The 23305-nt window shown below is 40.4% G+C and overlaps 1 protein-coding gene across 2 annotated transcripts in view; it reads right to left on the reverse strand.

The window, feature by feature from the left end:
* The window catches only part of tcf7l1b (transcription factor 7 like 1b), a 54078-nt gene extending 46981 nt beyond the window's left edge, over nucleotides 1-7097 (reverse strand). The window contains exons 1-3 of one of the 2 annotated variants that reach the window (XM_044026101.1): nucleotides 6050-7097; nucleotides 4782-4854; nucleotides 4432-4559 (exon numbers count right to left, since the gene is read on the reverse strand). In XM_044026101.1, coding sequence (XP_043882036.1) covers nucleotides 4432-4559; nucleotides 4782-4854; nucleotides 6050-6235 — 387 coding nt within the window. In that variant the 5' untranslated portion in view covers nucleotides 6236-7097. The remainder of the gene's footprint in view (nucleotides 1-4431; nucleotides 4560-4781; nucleotides 4855-6049) is intronic. The other variant, XM_044026102.1, reaches the window with a different exon arrangement.
* Nucleotides 7098-23305: the final 16208 nt, after the last annotated feature.

Genomic DNA, 23305 nt, shown 5'->3' on the forward strand with positions numbered 1-23305 from the left:
TTGCATGTGCTCAGTGTAGCTTTTATATCACATTTAGTGCTTCTTTTTCCGGGTTTTCTCTTACAAAAAGGGGGGGCTATGACTGACAGAGGGGGTTTAGTCATTACGTATATCCAACATCTTACATTCACAAGCCACGTAAGTCAGAAGACACGGTATAAGTAGAGAACGCAGTCGTCTGCATATCTCTGCACACCAAAATGTGATCATTTCTTTCTTACAACGCTGGGTAACGGACCGACACTGGTAAAAATCGGCAGGTCTGATATCTACGGTAAATATCTGGAAAAAAAGTAAAGTACGATACAATCTCTACCGTCTTGTGTCTGCTATGCTGTTTTTGAAATAGCTAGTTATAAGTAGGTGATAAATGCATCAGCACAAATGTCTTATTAACAGTTTAAGAGGTAAAAAAACAAAACTTAAATTAATAAGTAACGGCATACTTAGAGATGCAATTTCAATATTAGAGAATGAATGACCTCTGCAGTTGGGCGATGCGATATCAGTCAAAAGTCCAACATCGTACATCCTTAGTAGATAATCGTGGGTTGTGATATCGGTGATGTATCTTCCTTCTGCCACAACCTACAGTATATCCATGGAAAATGTTATCTACAGCTGATGGACATAGTTAATTATCACAATAAAAACTGATTTAATTGAATTAAGAGAGAAGTTAATTGTGATTTTCAGCTTAAACCTGAGGCCAAACATTCCCAGTAATTAGCTGCTGTGTCTAAAAGTGTGTTTGCACGGTCCGTAAATATTGCACCCCTCTACGTTGAAACTGTTTATCGGCATCAAGGTTTATTGAATTATTGTCCGGCCCTGATTTCATTGAACGTTTTGATTTATGCAGCTCACAGACAAACATGTGTAAAAGCGTAACCTCCTCGGGTGAGGTAATAAAACCGTTTGCGGGCGGACGGGTTGTATTTCAAGACAGCAGGGAGCGGGAGAGGGAGAGAGAGGTGACAACACAAGTTAGGTTTACCCGTGGGGCAATTTTTATCTCACAAAGCCATCAGCACATATCCCACAGAACGCTGCTAACATTCATAATAAATGCAGCTGCAGCACAGCTGATTAGTTCCACTAAGTTGTGGCTGCAAGGCACCGGTAAACATCCTCCAGTAAATCTGACTGTATTCAGCTTCCTCCACAGGTGTAAACAAACCAACCCCTGACTTCAGGCCTAAGTAGGTACTAAGTCAAACCTGCCATCAATCAAACGCACTGCAGTCGCACTGGAGCGCTGAGCACGGGGAGTTGGAGACATCTGTTAAGTATGCCAGCCATTGTTTGCCTGTTTGTTCTCTGCCACGGCGATGATTGACACCGTCAGCTCACCCCTGTCCCATTGACCTCGTTCCTTTTTGTTCCTGCGACGGAGGATTATACCTCCCAAAAAAATTCAAATCCTCTCTAATTATTTGTTGCGGTTTTAGTTTTCAGCCTCGTTTCTCCGGACAAACGCCACAAGGAAGTGAGAGGCGTTTTTTTTTTTAATATACGAGTGACGCACAAACACAAAGACAAGGAATGATACATAAAGATACAGCACTCAGATTATTATAAAAGGGAAATGTAATTACACGTGTTCCGCACATGGATTGTCATTTAAATTGGGATATAATCATTTCAAGGCAAGCTGTAGTATGTGAGACGTCGTCAAAATATTAACTACTATGTATTTTAATGAAAGAATGTTAGAATAAAAGCTGTGAGTGTGGAGAAACTAATGCGGTGACTGAAATAGGTACAGCATCCTATTTTGACTCAATTTGCAATACTTTCGGAATAAATTCAAATTTAAACCCAACTAAAACTCAACAGTTTATTTGATTTAAAAAGACAGAAAAATAGCAGGAGTAGAGCTAGAGTTAAGCTAAAGTTCCTTACTTTATTCTTTTCCCTTTAAGTCACAGAAATATTATTATTTTGTTTGATTAAATAAATAGTGCCATTACTTATATGTAGTTACTTTGCATTCTATTATGTTATTTTTGTCATGTTCGGATAAAAAAAACTTCTTTAAACTAATTTTTTAAGCATCGATAACTGGCCAATACTGTTTCAAATGACTAGATTGGTTATCGGAAAAGAAACCCTAAATATCACAGCTGTTATTTACTACTTTACACAAGCAGAATATTGAACATCCTGTCGGAACTTAAATAGGCTGTTATAGCTATGTGGTGAATGCAAGACAATGTACTTTAAAACTTTATATCACGCTGATATCTGTAAAGTTGGGGACTCAAAGTTGTGATAACAGTAAAAAGATAACTCTAGCTTTTCCTAAATAACCCGATAACTATGACTTTTGTTTCCTCATTAAACCAATAACATCTCCTTAAGTTGTCTGCAAAAAAACACAAAGTATTTTGTTGTTTTGAAGAGGGGGGGGAAAACACTTCTGGCGGCCGCAGACGCAGAGATATGCATCAACTGAGTTTGAGAAGAGGAGCCATTTAGTTAATGAGCCCCAATGGAGACCTCCAATGAAGCCATCAAGGCTGCTCAGAATAACAATGGTCAACTAACGCCTTTCTAATTGAATGGAAGATAACGGGGAGGAGAGGGGGAGTGGGCTCAGAACAGTGAAAAGAGAGAGAAAAGAGGGGGAGGAGGAGGGCTGGTCTTTTCAGTCACATGCCTGCCAGGCCTTAACGAAAGTTTTTTTTTTTAGAGATGACATGCATTGGGGGATGGATGAGCTCAGAGAAGCAGGAATTATTTCAAGGAAGTTTGCAGAGTCCCACATTTCAGTCCAGATACTGGTGCACATTTGTTTTTAATCCTCCCTTCCTTTGTTGACATCATCACTCAAACTGGTGTCAATCCAGTTCTCTAACTCGCCGCCGTCATCATCCGCGTTAAACGCGGTAAGTTTTAGTCATGAGTGGAAAAACAAAGGTTTACGGCACGGTAAACAAACCACGGCAACAACTGTGACACAACCACGTAACAAGTGAATGAATCATCAACAACAACAACAACAACAACAACAACAACTAACTTTGAATTCGGCGTTGACATCAGTTATAGCATCCCCATCCTCACTGGCCAAAAAAACCCTGTGTTTAAACAGGTTTTTATTTCACTCGGGTGTCGAATGACGCAGATTTGTATCAGCTTTGATTGTGATCTGCGTCAGCGGGAACATAAAACCCGGGTAAACACGCTTATTTCCTCTTTTGTCCGCTCTGTTTTTGCCAGAAATGCGACTTTATCGCAAGACCGCAGGAGTCATTCATCTTCCAAGCGGTTAGCATCGATGTATGTCGAGATAACTTTTAACATTTAACGAGAAACCGGGTTATAAACGCACTACTTTAGAGTGAAATAGGCTTTATATAGTAGAGTCAGATCGTGTTTTTACGGTGATTCTTTTACCTTTTTTGTGTGTACAATCACTCCATTCATCACTGGTTTTGATCACATCTTGCAATTTATATCTCAAACTTGCATTAAAACAGTTGTTTTAACTTGTACTTATACTTCACAAGCTAGTATAAGATGTAGTATAAGATAAGGTCACTCTAATTATCATTATTGTTCAATTTATTATTCTTTTTACTGCTATTTTTTACGCACTCTACTCTAAGTAGAACAGTATTTCTGATTTTGCTCCGAGTACCACCACAGGAATCTTGTGTACCACTGCTGGTATATGAGCCACAGTTTGAGAACCACAGCATTAGAATATAGACATAAAGTCATTTAAAAAAAATATAGAATAAAACGATTGCAAATCAACTCGCATTTTTTAGCGCCACGTGCTTGATTTGAAACTCCCTGAGTGTGTGTCAGTGTCGGTCACATGTGCACAACATGCGCTTCATGGCTGTTGTGAATACAGCAGGGGGAAATGCCTCCCATGTGAATGTCAAAGCAGGGTGAGCGTACATCGCTGTGACTCCGGCAAACGCCGCCGCGCTCCGCTCAATTTTTCTGCAGACGCGTCCAAAATATACACACAACAACCACAAAAACACTTCCTTGAAAACAGGGAGGGAGTAACTGCTAGGCATGAGATAAAAACTCAAGCTTTCTCAAAAAACGTTCGATCACAATGAAGTGTATAATTAAACCCGCGGTGTGTTTTCTGTGATTAATCCTGTGTGTGGACTTTGAGTTGGAATGAGACAGCTGTCAAACGCGAGTCCTGTCGACGAGGGTGGGTGGCACGGAGAAATTTATATCCCCAAAAAAAAGAACAAAGAAGTAGTTAGTACTTCTTGAGAGGCCACTCAGAGGGAATATGGCGGCGGCCTGTCAGTGCACAGGGAACTTTTAAACACAGCCAAAGTTCTTTCTCTTTTTTTCTCTCTTTCCTGAGTGCAAGTGAATACAGAAAGGAAAGCAAAGAGAGACACAGAGACAGAGAGACACACATGCATGCATGTCCACAGCGACACATACCGTTCTGGCCGTGGGAGACAGCGAACCGTTGGATAGGTAGGGGTTGGTGAGGTCAGGAATCATGAGGAACGGGTACCCGGGATAGTGAGGACTCTTAAAAAAGCCACCGTCTTGCTGCCTCCTCAGAGCTGCGGGGGTCATAAAGTAAGTTATTACGATGTTAAAACACAAACACAAGCAACGTTTTGTACAAACTACTCACACTGAAAGTGGAAAAAATGGTTGAGAAAGTAACATTTATTTAGACAATCAAAGTGATTCCATACAACTTGGTCTTTTTCAAAAGTTAGTTCAGTCAACCACTTTCTTCCTTCAGTGTGAGTTCAGGTTATTTATTTATTTTTAGTTACCTTCACTGAAATAGTCTCTGGTTTTCTCATAACTGTCTGAGTCGGCTCTGGTTTGGGGGCGCCTCTCTGCTTGCTGACACAAGGAGAGGAGGGGAGAAAGAAAGAAAGCAAGCAAGAAAGAAAAAACTATTGAAACTTTCACCATTCAACATGAAATAAATCACATCTTTGTTCACTTTGGTGGAAGTGGAACATTCTTACCTCCGCCAAGTTTGTTTGTCTTTTTTGAGAGTGGGACAACTCCAAATAAAAAAATAAAAAAAAAAGTAAAAGGAGGGGCTTTAAATGTCGCAGAGTTCAAGTTACACCAAATCCAAAAATGTGCTATTAGGACCAAATTTAACAAACATGGAGTGTATTTGGTCCTAAATTGGAATTGGTAACTTTAAAACAAGCTAAATTTACAGAGTAGCTTATGACACAAGATTCAGTTATGTTTTTGTTGTTGTTTTGTTGACACGGTAGTAAAGGTACGCCGTCATTTTTACAGTGTTTAAATGACTCGAAACGGGCCAATTTAACACTAAAACAGATTAACCCCAGAACAGTGTCACGTTTAACTCTTTTAGTGTATTTTAGTCACACTAAAATAGTTAAATGTAACACACTTTCAGAGCGTATTTGGTAAAAATTGGAATTGGTGTTAAATTGGACAACTAAATTCGTTTTTGTTGTAATTTTTACACTGTTTAAGTCACCAAAACGGTCAATTTAACACAATTTCTGATTAACTCAATCCTAGTGTTATGTTAACTCTTTTATGGTTAAAGTTACACTAAAATAGTTACATTTAACAGTTTCAGGGGTATGTGGTCCTAAATTGTAATTGGTGCGAAATTGGACAACTTTAAATGTGCTACATGTGTTTAAGTAACTCGAAATGCGTCAATTTAACACCAATTCTGATTAACTCTAGACTAGTGTCACGTTCAACAGATTAAATGTTAAAGTTACATTAAAACAGTTAAATTTAGAGTGTATTTGACTACTTTAGCATTACATTTGCGTCTAAAATCGCGTTTAAGTAACGCAAAATGGGTCAATTAAACACCATTTCTGATTAACTTGAGAATGTTAAAGTTACAGTTAAATTTACCATTGTTTAAGAGTGTATTTGACTACTTTAATAACACTTTAACACACACGAAAATTTAGTTTTTTGTTCTCAATGGGGATTTGTTGTTTAAAAGCGACTTGGCGGTGGTTTACGCTCTTTTATGTCACGTTCTAATGTCGTAAAAACGCGTGTTTTTGTTTGTTTGTTTTACCTCCGAGTCTGAGGAGCTGCTGTTGTTTTCCGACTCGTTCACCAGGGACGACTTCACATCGTCCAAGTCTCTCTCCGCGGACACGTTCTCCGAGATCTTCTCCTCCTGTTCCCCTTCGTCTTTAAACGAAATCATCTCATCGTTGGCCCCCAGGTCGTCCCCACCGCCTCCGTTCAGCTGTGGCATTTTGGCAACAACACCAGTGGACGCGTTATATCAATAATAATAATAATAATAAAAAAACGGAAAGAAAAACTGTCGCTGCAACAACAACAGTTGACTCGTTTCTCTCTCGTTCCTTTCTTTGGAAATATCAGATCGGTGTAGTCCAGAAAAGACCAACTACAAGGAAATGTTCATGCTTCAAAAACTCCGCAGTTCATCCACGGATCCTGTGCGCCATCGTGTCCACCACCCTCCAAAAAGAAAATAACAATATAATCCACAGATAAAAGTTGCAAACGAGAGGGAATTTGAGTGACCGGATGCGCAGCAACTTGGCAACTTAGTTTCGCCTCCTCCTCCTGCTCTGCTCCTGCTCTGCTCCTCCGCAGCTTGAGGACAAACTTGTGTCTCCCTGAGGAATGAGGAGTCTGTCCTGCTCCTTGCACTCAACTCCAAACCCCCGGGAAAAAAAACCCCCCAAAAAAACTCAACTCAAGTCCAAAACCACAAACAGCAGAAAACGGTGAGTCAAGGAAAGAGAAACACGTCCGGTTTCATCTCCTTTAACATCCACAATGAACCGTAACAGTCATATGAACTGTGAGTAACCGTCCAAAAACTGCAGCAACAACAACAACAAGTTTAATTCAAGCGATTCGAGCGTGTTTGTTTCCACGTAAGATTAAACAAAAAAGAAGAAAGCGAAAAGAAAGAACAAAAACAGAAAGAACAAAAACCCGGACGCGACGATGATTTTTCTTCTTCTTCTTTTCTTCTTCAGCTGAACGTGGTCGCCCTTTCCCTCCACATTGCTGCCGGGGAATGTGCCCAGTAAAAACTACTTGGTTGTTCAAGTGGAAGAAAAGCGCAGCCAGTCCGAGGAGGAGGAGGAGGAGGAGGGAGGAGAGGGAGGAGGAGAGAGGGAGGAGAGGAGGAGGAGTCAGTGCTGAAAAACGACACTTCACTCACCGCCATGTCCTTTAACCCTTTAGCACACACACACTCACACATGATTCATACAGTTCACATCAGCCCATATTATATAAAATAAATAAAATAATAAAAAATCATTGACTGATTATTATTCTACTACAGAGTATTAGGACCAAGCTGAAGAAATACCTTTTAAATCTTTTGAGGATAAAGTCGTAACGTTATGAGAATAAAGTCGTAACATTGTAACATTATAGGAATGAAGTCCTAACGTTGTGAAAATAAAGTCGTAACGTTATGAGAATAAAGTCGTAACATTGTAACATTATAGGAATGAAGTCCTAATAAAGTCTTAATGTTATGAGAATAAAGTCGTAACATTGTAACGTTATTAGAATAAAGTTGTAACATTGTAACATTATGAGAATAAAGTCCTAACGTTATGAAAATAAAGTCATAACATTATGAGAATAAAGTCGTAACTTTGTAACATTATGAGAATAAAGTCGTAGCAATGTAACATTATGAGAATAAAGTTGTAACATTATGAGAATAAAGTCGTAACTTTGTAACATTATGAGAATAAAGTCATAACAAATTATGTTATAATATTACATCTTTAAAAACAAGACTTTTAAAGGTCAGAAAGGTCAGGAACTGTTGAAGATGTAATAATTATACGTAGTTTTACATGAGTTTATTTACCCCTGAATTACCATTTTGAGTTCTGATGCTGACTGAAGGCTACACAGACTCATAAATACATTTAGCTACATGTTACATACTGTATCTTTAAATAACAGCATTGTAAACAATGGCGTCCTGGAACAATACCGACTTCATTTTGTGGCACTTCAAAAAGAAATCACCCGGGCTGTACGTTGGCGAGCTAGACATGAATGGTTTTCACCACGATCAAAACTTATTACGGGTGCGTTTAATCGCGATGCACGATAGCATCGTTTCGAACCATGCGCGGTGTGACTCGCCCTGTGTCGCCAGAGTTGTCGGGGCGAGCACTTACAGACCACACTGGCTGCCTCTGTGTGAAAATGACAGGCCAGCGAGAAAGTCATAATTACACGCTGCCATGTAAATTGCATGTCTGCATGTCCTGAAACAATACGCTGGGAAAGATAAAGCTCAATTACACCTGGGATAACTGTGGCCTATTATGGCACAACTGTAGGCACAACAACACTCAGGACACCCACGACAAGCGTGGCTCTCTCGCTCTCTCTCGCTCTCTCTCGCTCTCAGGGACAGATTTAGCTCGCTGTCGTGGAAGAACAAATTTTTATGTCTTTGATTATGTGGCGTAAACCGCACACAGTTCTGTGTCGTGCCTTTAAAAACATGCATTAAAAATGTTTATTGGCAGAAAATAAGTCAAGATAAAGAGTCCTTTATTGTCGCTGTACGCAGGCATCGTACACTGAACTTGTGGCAGAGAAGAGAATGGAAATAGTAGAATATAAAAATATAGACGTACATAAAATACTATGTGTGTAAATGAAAAGTACTACTAAGAGTAGAAAAATAGCACTGTAGTTAAACAAATGTAGAGAGAAAAAATGTACTTACATTAACATGAAATGTGACAAAAAACACGTTGCTATATTTTTAGTGAACATTTTAATGTGGAAAAAACTCAAACAATCATGTTAAAGGTCCAGTTAATTATACGTCACCTGATTGTATGAATATATTACCCAGTGCTTTAAAATAAGGCACATTTGTTGGACGCCTATGGAAACGACAGAGAGTGTTTACATCTTTTCTGGTCTGTGAAGGCCACTGTAGTTTCCCGTCGTGTTTGGAAATGGTAAGGGACTGGAAAGAAAACATTTCTTTTGTCGTCCTGTTAGCAACTTCCTGTCTCCAGTTTTTTTTTTTTGATAAATCATTCTGAACTTTTGGTGATGATTGGTGATGTATGTAAGTCAATTTGGAACATTGGGAGATTCTCCTCTCTTTAAGTCATATTGATGGAGCAGGTACTAAAGAAAAAGTACCTGGGACTGTGCCGAGGCGAGGTCATACCTACTGACCCTGAAAAAGAAATCTCTTCAAAAACAGCCTTTTTAAAAATGATTTTTTTTTTACACTTCCGTATTACTCCATCTTGTCTTCCGCTGGCCGCTCAGACTTTTCTTAACTTGTGATGCAAGTCGACAGCCTTCCACGGTTTTTAGGAAAAGAAGCCACTGATGCTGTCGACTGCATGTCAGCAGGCTGAGGGTTGACTGACAATTCAGCAGTGTCTCCACGGGCCTCATTAGATCCCCACTCCTCCCACGTGTGCGTGCGTGTGTGTGTGTGTGTGTGTGCACGGCACATCATTGTGTGTATTTGTATGCAGTTAAAGGCAACATGTGTAGGCTGCATGCCACATCTTCATACCGCATGCAGGGTAGTTAAAATTGTGGGTTTTCGCACACACGCACACACACACACGCATACACACACTTATAGGTGGATATTTGCCCTCAGGGCAGCACATCATTGTTTTTCTGGGCGATGATACAATATGCAGAGAGCGCCGTGTGCACTTTTTTCCAAATGATGTGCGATGCTCAAGCTAGATTTTTTTTTTTCTTTGTCCAAATTCATGACACTAAAAACCTTTGGTTTGACTTTAAAACTCCAGCGTATTATTTTTAGTTTTTTGCACCAAACTGACACAAAACAGCGTGAAACAGCAGCAGCAGCAGCAGCAGCAGCAGCAGCAGCAGCGTGTGTCTCTCCTCCAAGCACATCACATGTCACACGTGTAATAGACCGCGCGGGTCCCAGCAGGCGCAATTACAATTATTCATTGCTCAGGCACCATAGCCTGATAAATGATTAATAAAGACTCGAATCAAATATTAAAACAAGTCAACACAGTTAAAAATAATAATAGTAATGACACACCGAGGCAGTTGTTGGACACAAATGTCTCTTAAATACGGAACATTTTCATTTTTCACACAATTCCAACACCACTGGCTTTAATTATGTTCCCACTGAGCCGGAAATTTAACACGACTGTGACGAATAAAGTCAAATTATTATTATGCCCAGAAAAAGAAAGAAAACACAAAATAAACAAAGTGTTGTTTGAGCATCAAAGCTCGACTGAAGACGCTCAACATTTACTTCAAACGACCCCGGGGTCAATGAGCATCTATGGCCTGGTCAAGTCCAAATGTGATGTAAGATTAAAATGATATCAAATTAGATTAGATTAGATTATTTACTGTCGTTGTACGGTACACATGGACTTTTGGAGAGTTTTCATCCATTCATCCATTCAAGTACTAAACGTGATAAAAGAAGAATAAGAAATAGGAACATAAATACTGTAATAAACAGGATGTTTACATGAGGACGTTACAATAAACACAGATTAAAGATTCGAGAGGATTATTGTGACTCTGCTACAGATGAACGAGATACACAATACCATAAATAACATAACAATAACATAAATAACAATGAAAATTCTGTAATTTAAAAACACACGATAGTATATACTGTACATGAGGAAATATTAGCAGCATGATTAGAGAATATTACAAACGACAGAAAAGAGATATCGCACCAAATGATGCAAAATTAATCTATAAATAACAAAAAATAGACCGATACTATATTATTATCAGTGGGCCCCATGAAATCCATTACAGGGCTGCATGTGGCCCACAAGCCATAAGTTTAAGACCTCTAATTTACTTTAATTTTACACCTTAAACTTATTAAGTTTGGGATTTTGGAAGAACAAGTATTGTCAGGTAGTAAAGACAATAAGTCATGGTAAGGAGTAAAAGTGGTGTACAGTTAATCTGTGTTTTCTTTAGGAATATACAGTAATTACAGTATCTGATGGTATTAATGTACTTTTTAGGAATTATTGAACAAATACTGTTAATATAAATGATGAAAGGGACCCAACTTGTACAAAAACAATCATGGACAATTAGGATTTAAAATTGACAGCGTCTTATAAACCAGGCAAACAACCTGACTTATTTATCATTTATAAATTCTGTTTACACGCTCAATCCCATTGATTATGAACGTGTAACTATTCTTTTATTACATTAATAACATTTACATTTACCAACTTTTAAATTACATCTACAAAAAAATAATCCTGGACAGTTCAAAAGTACACAATGTTCTCACTCAAATATGAAATAATTGTTGAAGTATGTAAGATTTACCAACATGTATTAGTAACATGTATTAGTAAAGTTTAACATGTAGCCTTCAGTTAGCATTAAAAACTCAAAAGATACTTAGTCTAGTTTGTCCATTGTGGGCTACAGTAAAAACAGGCCCCACCCCCATAGACCACGCCTCCTTGTATAAATATTAAAGGCTCTTTTTTTTTCTTTAAGGCTAGTTTTGGAGTTATGAAAAACAGCAATTCATACAATCAGAAAATGTGATTGTACACTTGTGAAAAAGTAGAATTATTTTTACCTTCAATTTCTGCCATATTTTATGAACTCTTTAATAGTTTTCTACTACTTCTTTATTATTTTCTCTATGTCTTTTTAAGGAACGTATGGAGTCACTGGGTGAAATGTTAAAAATAATTGCAATTATATGTATTTATTAAAAAAAATATTATATATAAGTATTTATTTTTGGCTTTTTTGCTTTGTTTTAAATCCAGAATCCAGCCGACAGAATCATGCATTCACGATCACTGCCTGATAGATTTCAGATATTTATCTGCCGCTGCAAAGTCCCTGAAACACTGATTTATTTACCACTCTTACCATTACCACTACAGCTGCACTACATTGAAAAAATAACATACATCACAACCAAATCTTTGGACGAAAATGAGCGTCGTGAGAGAAATGTTGTTTCTCCCTTTTATTTCCACAGGTTCCGTTTCTCTCTCTCTGCCTCTGACTGTCTTGTTAGAGCAGGATCGGGGGGGTTTTTTTTGAGCGGAGCTGGAGTTGATTGGGGGTCAGGAGAGAGATTGTGAACAGCCACAATCTTAGCCCGGGGGCAGATCGACTGGTGGCCAGAAAATTTATTCAGAGGATGCTGTCGCTGCATCTGCCTCACTTTGAAGTTGCTCTCTCAACTCTCTGGCTTGTCGTACGTGACTGTGTGTTGAGAAGAAAAAACTGCAGAGATGGGAGCACTCCTGTGTGTCAGAGCACACACGTGCTTGTGTGTGTGTGTGTGTGTGTGTGTGTGTGCAGAGAAAGCGCCAATCCATACTCGCTTTGGAGAATTCAAGGTCGTCCTTTCATGTTTCGCCAACCGTCGGTCAATCGCTTCCCAATCAAAGCGGTGCTTAATTCAGCACTAATTCCCATCTCCTCGTTACGTTTTCGCCTCACACTTTCACTTCCACCTCGGTCTTCTCTCTGATCTGCCGCTCTGTTCCCAACACGTCTTTTATTCTTTCTTTTTTTTTAGGCCAAACTCAACCTGTCAAGTCCGTGTAATAATACTTGTTAAACTGGCGTCAGATCACACTCCTGCTCCTGCCGCTGCGTCCGTCTCACTTCAGCAGATTCACGTATCACCTGATCGTCTTTGAAGCCAAACCACACTCGGGTACGTTCGCTAATCCACAACGTCTCCATTAGGTTTTAGAATTTGGAAGCAGAGACTACCTCACACTCACAAAGGTAGGGGAACAAGACGAGGACATTTCTGTACGCCAAAGGTTCCCTCACTCGTACAATGCCGTAAATTACTCTCTACAACGTGAATTAAATCGAAATTTAGGAACAAGGTTGTACCATTTTTGCCCCAAGGCTACAGACGTAATATAAACAAGAAAACATTCCTTACCACTGCACATTCTGTGTCAGTTTACCACATTAATACACCTTTTTATTTGTGCAAATAAAGGCTCAAAACGTCCTTAATTTGTGGACAATTATTGTTCATTTTTGTCTCTCAATTCTAATGAACTGAAAACAACTGCTTTACAAGTCACTAGTCACTCGTTTGTGTGTGTGTGTGTCTGTGTGTGAGTGTAACACAAAGTCACGGCAGTTTTCATGCAGCCGAGCAGTGATGACTCCGCCCACATTGAGTAGGTACTACTGTAGGAGGAAACCATAGGTGGAAAAGGGCCAATATTACATTTAACCACACCCCTAGGGTGTGACACAAAAACACAGTGTTGTGGTTGTGGCTGTTGTAGCGCAACTACACGTTAGCTCCTCCCGCTAACGTGAAGCTGCTGCTGACTAACTGTAACCACAGCAACTGCAATTTGTATAATATTTAAATATTTAGCAAAGGAAATGTCTCAAATCTATCAGAGGAGTCTGGTGTATTTAGCGACAGGCGATCGTGAGACAAGTCAGAACCCAGCGTTCAGTCAGTCAGGAAGTACTGAACGATTCTGTGAACGAATCTTTTTGAATCAACTGACTCTAATGATTCAGTTACACTGAAAACAAGTCACTAGTTTGTTTGTGACGCGTATAAAACAACGTCACGGCAGTTTCACACAAATGATGTCGTGCTATGGTGACTCCGCCCATGTTGAGGAGGAGCTATGAAGTCATGGAAAACCAACCAAACCGCGTCGAGCCGAGGCGAGGCGTGGCGGGACCGTGCAGTGGAAAAGCGACTTAAATGTCATATACTTAGCTTAAAAACATTTTATATCAGAAAAATGACTTTTGATATTTAAGTACAGAAAATGTCATATACTACTTTAAGCCTTTTACTTAAGTAGTATCATAAAAAAAATTGTGACTTTCTTATCACCTTTTAGATTCTTTATACAAGAACAGTATTTGTGATTTTCCTCCAAGTACCACCAGAGGAAGCTTGCGTACCAATGGTGGTACACATACCACAGTTTTGAGAACCAGAGCGTGAAGTGTATACGTCTATAGAACATTTCCAAATCTTCTGACGAACAGAAAACATCGTAGACTTTAAGACTTTTACTGAAGTAACGTTCTTAAAAAAGTGACTTTAACTTCTAACACAGTCATTTTAGGACATTTCAAAGTCTTCTTCTTCTTCTTCTTCTTCTTCATGTATGGGAACCATCAGACATCATGTAACAAAAACAACAGATCAACCTACACAAGTGGTTTGCATCACCCCGCTGCCATATTACCTCACCTCCTCAGTCAGTCATCACGCTAAGTATGGACGGGAGTGTCTCGGGCGCAATCATGGATCTCACAAAAATAACCTCATATCCGTTTTAATCCGCAGAAAGGTCCCCTTTCCACGCGGCTCTGGGCGTATGTGGCATTTAAGACTGTGCGAGGATATGATTAGATGACAGTTTTTACAGCCTGAAGGGTGTAACTGAAACACTAAACTGAGGCAGGCAAAGGGGAAAATAAAAGGCTGTTGCAAAAAGTTTTATTCCCGTTGCGTCTCTCTGGTGTTTTGTTGCATTTGTCATATCTTTTTTTTTGTTTTTTCTCCCCTGGTTTCAAGACAGGAAAGTGTTGGATGACAATAAAATGCACATGAAAGTGGGACACGCTTCTGTCAGAGCGCACAGACGACCACTAATCATAAATGAATGAGTGAATCTCATAATACCCCCGTGTGCTCCTGCAAAAGAGTAGATGACATTAGAAGACATCAAAAGTGAGCAGGTCCTCCAGTGTGGATTTACATTCTTGTTAGGGAGGACCTCGCTCCGCGGCTCTTGACTGAAAAGCGCGGCCGTCGGTGTTTTTGTGGATTGCAGAGGATGCTTTTAAGGAGCATTATTTCCACGGACTTCAAAGACAGCCAAAGCACTCTCTCCTTGTTGGAGTGCTGCTTGAAAATGTGCTTATATTTTCCAAATGGACAGGAAGGGGCCCTCGCCGGTGCCGAGGTGACGCTAATGCAACGTGACGCTGAGCTTTCAGTGGAGCTGGGTTTACAGCCCCAAACACAGACTGGATTTAACATTATTAATGTTTTATGGGCTTATGTGTTTTTATTATATTTGTCTTGTTGTAATTTTAATTACAAGACAAATATACGTTTTTTTTAAATTTGCGGTCTATATGGAGATCTGGTTTTTATGGTTTCAGGAGGAGGAGGAGGAGGGAAAAGGATAAACAAGGACAGCCAACGATGACAGCAACAGGTCCTCGTGGACACTTTTTACAGTGTTCAGCTCTGTAAATCCTCTTTCACACTGAAATGACTCACTAATATTGGCCACTAGTGCAAGAAATGACTATGTCGGAGCAATTTGTTTGTTTGTTAGTTATTTGGATTATCAGTATTTTGAAGTTTGTCCAGTTTCCTCCCACAGTCCAAAAACATGCAGATTAGGGGATTAGGTAAATTGGACACTCTAAATTGACCATAGTTGTGAGTGTGAATGCTTGTTTGTGTCTATATGAGTCCCTGTGATGGACAGGTGACCTCGCCTATCGCTCTATGTCAGCTGGCATTGGCACCAGTGACCCCCCGCGACCCTCATGTGAAGGATAAAGCTTAAAAAGATCATTTTGAGTATAAAATTAGTAATTTTTAGCACTTTCTTTAGCTATGTTTTTGTGAATTAAAATTCTAGTGTTGTTCAGCATGCCTTTAAGTTTTTCTTATTTAATATTATGGTTTTGGGCACATCACACATTATTTAAGGCAGTTTTCCACCATGCAGTTAAGGTCAGCACACAGGTTTCTGAAAATTAAATGATGTGTGTGACTTCCGGTGTACTTCCTGTTGCCAGTAGGTGGCGCAGTGACTGCGTAAAATTGCGTCAAAGACTTGCAGGAGCCTAATTAGAGTGATTGTGGTGTCGTGAATTATGGCGCTTTTCCATTGTACAGTTCGTGCGAGCTGAGCCGATACTAAAAATTTTGGCGGCCACTGATTGGTCAGAGAGTGTCGTCACTGGAAGAGTCGTGAGTGCGACGTCCGACACAAGAATCAGAGCAAACAATGCCGAACTGTAAATCAGTTACACGATTTGCGTGAATCTCCAACACTTAGCAAAGTAATGTCTCATATCTCAATATTTAACAGAAGAGTCTGGTGTATTTAGCGACAACACTGCTGATCGTGCGCATCCTTTTTTCCAAGATAACAAACTTTCAGCTTTCAAAATCTGACCATTAAGGAATGACAGTACTGAGAACCTGACGTCACATACGCGTGGCGCGGCGGTGAATCTTGTCCGCGATTGGACGGTCGTCACACCCTGGACGGTCGAGGAGTTAGCGACAACAGGATCGGTCACAGAAGAGTCTAACGATTCAGTTACAGCGAGAACAACTGCTTTACAAGTCACTCGTTTGTGTGTTTGTGTTGCGTATAAAACCACATCACAGCAGTGTCACGCGGCCGTCTGACACCAAACAGTCGAAGCAAGTCAATGCACCACAAGTGTGAACGAGGCCTCAGACTCTTTCCAGATGCTGCGTCCAGCCTTTTTTTTCTTCCCCCTGTCATGTGCTGCTGCCCTGGTTTTTATTGATCGAGTTAACATTATCACTCACAAGGTCACAGTCTTTAACTGTCTGTGTTTTCTCAGCTGAGGGAGCATGTGCGCCGCTCCTCCTCCGAGGACTGGAGATTCCTTCCCGTGATGTAAACTCATGCCCGAGTGAGAGGCTGTCGATTTTATTTAGTACGTCCGCTCTGACTTTTTTTCTTATTGTCATTATTATTATTATTTTTTTTTTTTTTTTACGAGCATTACGAGCAAACGAAAATGGTTTTGCGTGATGCGTGAGCCATACGTTCCCGCAGAGGGAGGCAGGGAGGCATGCACGGCTGCAGACAGCTGGAAGTAACTGGAGCCCCTCAGTCACTTATCAGCGCTGGCATCCCTGCCATTTCCCATAGCCATCTTCAAGCCACGAAGAATCCAGCCATTGTTTTCATCTCTGTGGGCCCTGTGTTAACTCAGCACTGCCTCCCTGATTGTTGCAGAGATATTAAAAGAAAATGGTAGATTTGTCTTTGTCCGTGTAACCCTGTCTTGTGACATCCAACCTCGTGCGTGTGCGGCGTTGTAACGTAGCGGAGTACAAATACTCCGTTACTGTACTAATTTACGTATATCCGTACTTTACTTTATTTATACTTCTAGCAACATTTACTTTTACTCCACTACATTTCCTTTTAACTTTCTTTGTTACTACCAAATAAAATCAGAAGAAGAAGAGTTGTTATGCTTTCAGGGGTTACTTAAAGGGCAAGGGCCACTTCCCCCCTTTTTTTTTTTTACTCATTTCCAGAGATATTTCATCATCACACAGTGGATCTGAGATTCACGTGTCATTGGGATTGAAATAAATAAATAAAATTCATAAAAAAAAAAAAATGGGTGTTAAACTTTAAATTGAATTCATTTACATGATGGGGACTGTGTAGTCTAGTCAGATTTCTGGTCCCCACAACATGAGTAATACCTGAACGCACACACACACCAACAGCTGTAGACGTTCAAGTATGAGGCAATCACCAGCAGTAATTCTATGGAGGGTGGGGGGGCGGGGGGGGGCAGGGGATTTACACAGCAGCACATATAGACGATGATGACTTTCAGACTGTGGACATTATTCTTCTTTGTGCCGGACACGGTCGCTGTGAAGACGCAGAATGTTGAAAAAAAATACAAAAACAAGACGGGAAAACAACTAATAATAAGTAATCCATGTGAAAAACAAAAGTCCTCGTGGACTGGGAATCATTTTTATCTCCTCCTGTGGACACACACACACACACGCACACACACAGCAAGGACGCTAAAAATATGCAAAAGACTTGTGGTGCAGTTTCCCAAGGCCAGAGAAGGGAAATAGACTGACAGTTTCTCCCTGACCCCTTCACTACCCCCCTGTAACCTCCTAACAACCCCCACGGGGGGGAGAGGGGGTGGGGGTGGGGGGGTGGGGATCCTGTCTATGTGTAAAACAGACAGTCAGAAAGCATCCTGGAAACTCGAGAGCCACGGAAAACAAGAGGGCACTGAGGAAGTCCAATAAGCTTGTATGTAGAGGGGCTCAGTCTGGAGATAATCTGGAGGCCACACAGTCCAGGCGCCCAAAGCCTGTAGAGGCTCTAAGAGCTGCGGTGCAGCCGGTGCAGCCGGAGCAGCCTGGAGCAGCCTGGAGCAGCCGGAGCAGGGCGATCATTGTCGTCTTTGGAGAGCGTGCAGATTCAGTAAAAGGCTGCTGGTGTGAAAAGCCACCTTTCTTCTTTAAGTGTCTGCTGCAGACACTGTTGTTGACATACGGGGCAGGTGCAGGCGCTCGCTTTCTCTACAACAAGAGTCAAGAAGAAGAAGAAGCCCCCCACTCCCCCTCCACCCCCTTTCCTCACCACACACAGTCTTGTATAAAGTACCTTAAAGGGAACACTAGAGTAAAAAGTACAAGTGTTTTTACCAAAGAAATGACTTTGGTAGAAGTTGAAGTCACTTTTATAGGGTAAGGGGCTCGGGAAAGAATTATGTGTCCTCACTGGGGACGTATGGTCTTCCTCATGGGGGCAAAAAGCAAGTCCTCATCATGTAAATTATTACATTTTAAGATGAAGACATGTTGTATGGTTAGGGTTAAGTTCAGGGTTAAAGTCAGGCCAGTAGTAGTTATGGTTAAGTTAGAGTAAGTCAATGGAATGTCGTCAGAATTCATGTAAACTGGTGGGTGTGTGTTTTTATTGTATGTGTATCAATGTGAGGACACCTTAAAAGGTTTTTTAGAGGGTTAAGACCTGGTTTTAGGGTTTAGGTTAAGGTCAGGTTAAGGGTGAGGTTAAGGTTTGAAGGAATGCATTACGTCTGTGAGTGTCTTCACCATGAATACTGCGCAGTTTGTCATGACCAGTAGTCCTCATGGAGACCAAAACCTGGTCCTAATGAGGCAGAACCACCTCATTCCCGAGGAACTGGTTAAGTTTAGACTTGAATTGTGGTTAAGTTAAGGTTAAGCTGTGCAAACCCTCTGTGTGTGTGTGTGTGTGTGTGTGTGTAGGAGGTAAAACAGGTGCCATGTTTTTGTTGTTGTCATGGTGATGAGACGCATCTAAAATGTCTCAGAAGTGGAAATTGGGATCATTGAGAGACGAGGACTTTTTTGAGGAGGTGGAGAGTGAGAGAGAAGGACTCTCTCTCTCTCTCTCTCTTTCTCTCTCTAGTCTTTGGTGACCTTTGCTGTATAAGGTCAGAGCTGCGGTGATTACATTCAGGTAAAAGAAAAAAGAACCTGCTGGTTACATTCAGGTAAAAGAAAAAAGAACCTGCTGGTTCGTCACACTCATTTACATTCACAAAGGCATTTAGGGAGAATTACCTGAGTGGAGTCACAGCTCAGATAATATTGCTCACAGACATGTTTTACCTGCTGCACCACATTTTCTTCCTGTGTTCATCCCTAAGTGCAACAAAACCTCTCTCTCTCGCTCTCTCCATCACATTCCTCCCTGTGTGAACATCTACCACAGCTACACTGTAAATCTCTGATTATCCCTGAGAACCCAGAGCATTTAGGCTAATTTTTACATTACTTATTAAAACGTATATACAGAGGCTGTAAGAATGTGTAATATAGAGTGTCAAATATCCTTTTTTTCCAGCACAACCTATAGGCAATCTGATGTTTTTTAAAATAAAAATAATTTTTATGAACAAAAATAAAAGAAAAACTGTCTATTTTGTGACTTTTGCACAATTACAAAAGCAAAAACTACCAAGAAATATGTGATTACTTTGTAAAGCCTGAATAAGAAGTGACCTATAAACAAACACCCTCCAGGATGTCCATATAGAGTTGTGTATTATTCCTGCGGCAATTTACCTGGCCATGTGAGTACTAAGGATTATAATAATAGCAATAATTATAATGAATAATCATAGATCTGGATCCTGCAGCCCTGGAGTCACAGATACAGAGAGGTTATTAGTTCTGAGTTGTGTTACTAACTGAAATAAATTTGTTGACGGTTTTTAAGACTATTAGACCTGCTGTTTTTGTTGCTTTTATCTCTGTTTTCTTGCTAAAGCACCTTGTGTTGCATCTTTGCATGGAATGGGCTGTAAAAATATAATTTTAAATTTATAATTCAAATCAAAATAGGATGACATAAGCATGACAAAAGCAATAAAAAATGATTATAAAAATCATAGATCTGGATCCTGCAGCCCTGGAGACACAGAAAGGTTATCAGTTCTGACTGGTTTTAAAACACGTAGTCATATCATCTCAGTCCTGGTTGATGACTTAAACATGACAAAAGCAAAAAATAATAATTATAATTATTATAGATCTGGATCCTGCAGCCCTGGAGACACAGAAAGGTTATCAGTTCTGACTGGTTTTAAAACACGTAGTCATATCATCTCAGTCCTGGTTGATGACTTAAGCATGACAAAAGCAAAAAATAATAATTATAATTATTATAGATCTGGATCCTGCAGCCCTGGAGTCACAAAATAGTAACATGAAGAAGTGCTGGCGCAGATACTGTGTAGCGGACAGTACTAGTCCACTTACAGAACTGCTTTGAACTTACAACTGATAACTCAGTTGGTACAATAGCTTCATTATACTGTGACCTATTTTATCATAATTATATACCAATAAAGGGGCGCGCACTCCCGCTCCCTTGCATTTCTTATCCAAACAGTGTCAGAGTCGCAGCTGCACACACTGGTGCCAGCAGTGAGCGAGGTGAGTCACCTGTCAAGTTTGACAATTATGTGATTAATACACACAGACAAACATCGCCCGCATTTCTTGTCTAAACAAACGTCACACACATACACTAAAGTGTTTGTGATTTACAGACATGGTTGCCGTGGTAACCACTATACAGATCAAAGGAGGGCTGTCCATGTTCATTTCGCCACGTGAGACGGAGCAGAATTGGCTTCGTATTAGATATTTGTTGTGACATGTGTTGTTTTTGTTGTTTTTTATCTAAATTTTTATTGCTTTTTTTGATTTTAGCTCGACTGTTCAAAGCACCTTGGATGAATAATTGCATTATCTGTGCCATAAAAACAGATGTAGATCCTGCAGTCCTGGAGTCACAGTCTATTAGTTCTCACTGGTTTTACAACATGTCGTCACATCATCTCAGTCCTTGCTCCCTGTATAATATAAAGACAAAGTTATATTTCGAGTTATATGAAGACAAATGTATATAACTTGCTAACTTTAGATTTAATTAGTGTTTTCTGAAAGAAAATGTATGAGACGTGTTGTTTTTATTTCAGTTTTATTGCTTTCTTGTTTTTAATTCAACTGATGCAACACAAGGATTTTGTGTTGCATCTTTGCATGAACTGTGTGATAGAAATAATTTATTTTAATGTTTAAAATCACTATAATATGAGGACAAAGTTATATGAAGAGTGATATGAAGGCAAATGTATCTAACTTGCTAAATTGAGAGTTGAGAGTTACTAACTTTAGTTGTAATAAAAATGTATTAGATTTTTATTTCTATTTTATTTCTATTTTATTCCTCTTTTTTAAAAGAAATTGAATGTTTAAAGCACCTTTTGTTACATCTCTGCATGACATGTGCCATAAAAATGGACAATGAAAACATAATGCCTTAAGCGTGACGGAAAAAGCAGCGCACACGTCGCCGTGAAGAGTTCACATCGCCGTCCCTGTCCCTGAACCTGTCGTCGTCGACCTGTTCTTTTTGTTGACGTGACAGTCACTATTTGTGGTGTCACTGATGCGCTCTGGTGTCTCACACCGGCTGCTGCTGCTGCTGCTGGTACAACGCGGTCACGACAGTGGCGAGAATTCAAATGTGAGAGCGACTACTGTACGACGAGTGTCGCTCTGGGTAAATTGGAGCACATTGACGCTATCTTACCCCGTCTGTTCTCTCTTCTCATTCCACGGCACAATTATCACTCAGTGAATAAGGGACCGCGTGCCAATAAAAATAAGGCATTTCTGCCTTTTCCTTTTTTTTGTTTTTTTGCTTTGGCTCACCTCGCAAAAAATGCTCGACTCTGCAGCTGTGGAAAACAAACAGTGCAGTGCAGCTGGGCTCCTCAAGACAGCAAACGGGGAATTTTAATCCCATCCCCCCGACCCCCTCTCCCCCCCCACCCTTCATTTGGCACCAGTCAGATTTATTTGGTCATAAAACGAGGAAAAGCACCCCACCATCTGAGAGGGATTGGGAAGTGAGAACGCAAATTATGCCAGAACCCCTCAACTGCAGACGCAGAAACACAACAGGCCCAGGAAATGAATCCCCGACAGGGTCAAAGTGCTCAAAACACAGGCCCAAGTCTAATTAACTGAGACAGTGACACGTCATCTGGATACCTGGACGGCCCCCGATCAGCACCGCCGTACGCTCGGGGAGCCAAGTGAAGCGCGCAGCAGAGCGGATTTCTTTACAGTGACATCATTCACGGTTACAGTTTTATCACCGTGAGACGCAAAAAAGGCCAACACGTGTGTCTCTCGTCCAGCGAGTCCCTGCAGTGTGATCTGAAAACAAACAAATCCTGCAGAGCCCTGAACCATTTACAGCTGTCACCGGTGGAAACTCCTAACCCGATATGACGGGGCAGGCCGAGGTAAAGGGTCAGGCCTCCAGGAAGATACAAGAACATGTAACCAACACTGTGCGCATTATATTCATAAATGCCTGTGGTTGGAAAGCGAGGACGGCCGTGTGCTGCGCCCATTGTCTCTCGTGTTACCTCTCTATTAACGTCTCGCCTTACAGGAGACACGACAAGTCTTCGCACGTTCCGCGGCAACGCCGAGAATAATGGCAAACACGCAAATGATGCACCGGTGGAATGTAAAGTGCATTCAAACACTTGGTTTTTAATGACGTTGTCCATGTTTTGTTATGACATGGTGTTGCTACTTAAATTAGATATTAAATGAGGTGGTGTTGCTTTTGTGACAACAATCATTTTACAGCCTATTTAACGTGTAAAGATTTGCTTAAACAACTGCAAAATAACACAATATTACAACTACTACTACTACTACTACTACTAATAATAATAATAATAACGTACTTCTTCCAGAAAACTGAACACCTAAGACGTTTAAGAAGATGATAGTCTTGTTTTGTCTCCTTGAAGCCAAACATAAAATTGCACTGCCATGGCAATCAGGTCACAGATGGTTTGAGGGATTACTGCAAAGCCATACTATGGGAAAAACTACGGTGGCCGACAGGGTCAAACAAAGGAAAACAAA

Source organism: Solea senegalensis, linkage group LG5, assembly GCF_019176455.1.
Source record: "Solea senegalensis isolate Sse05_10M linkage group LG5, IFAPA_SoseM_1, whole genome shotgun sequence".
NCBI lineage: Eukaryota > Metazoa > Chordata > Actinopteri > Pleuronectiformes > Soleidae > Solea > Solea senegalensis.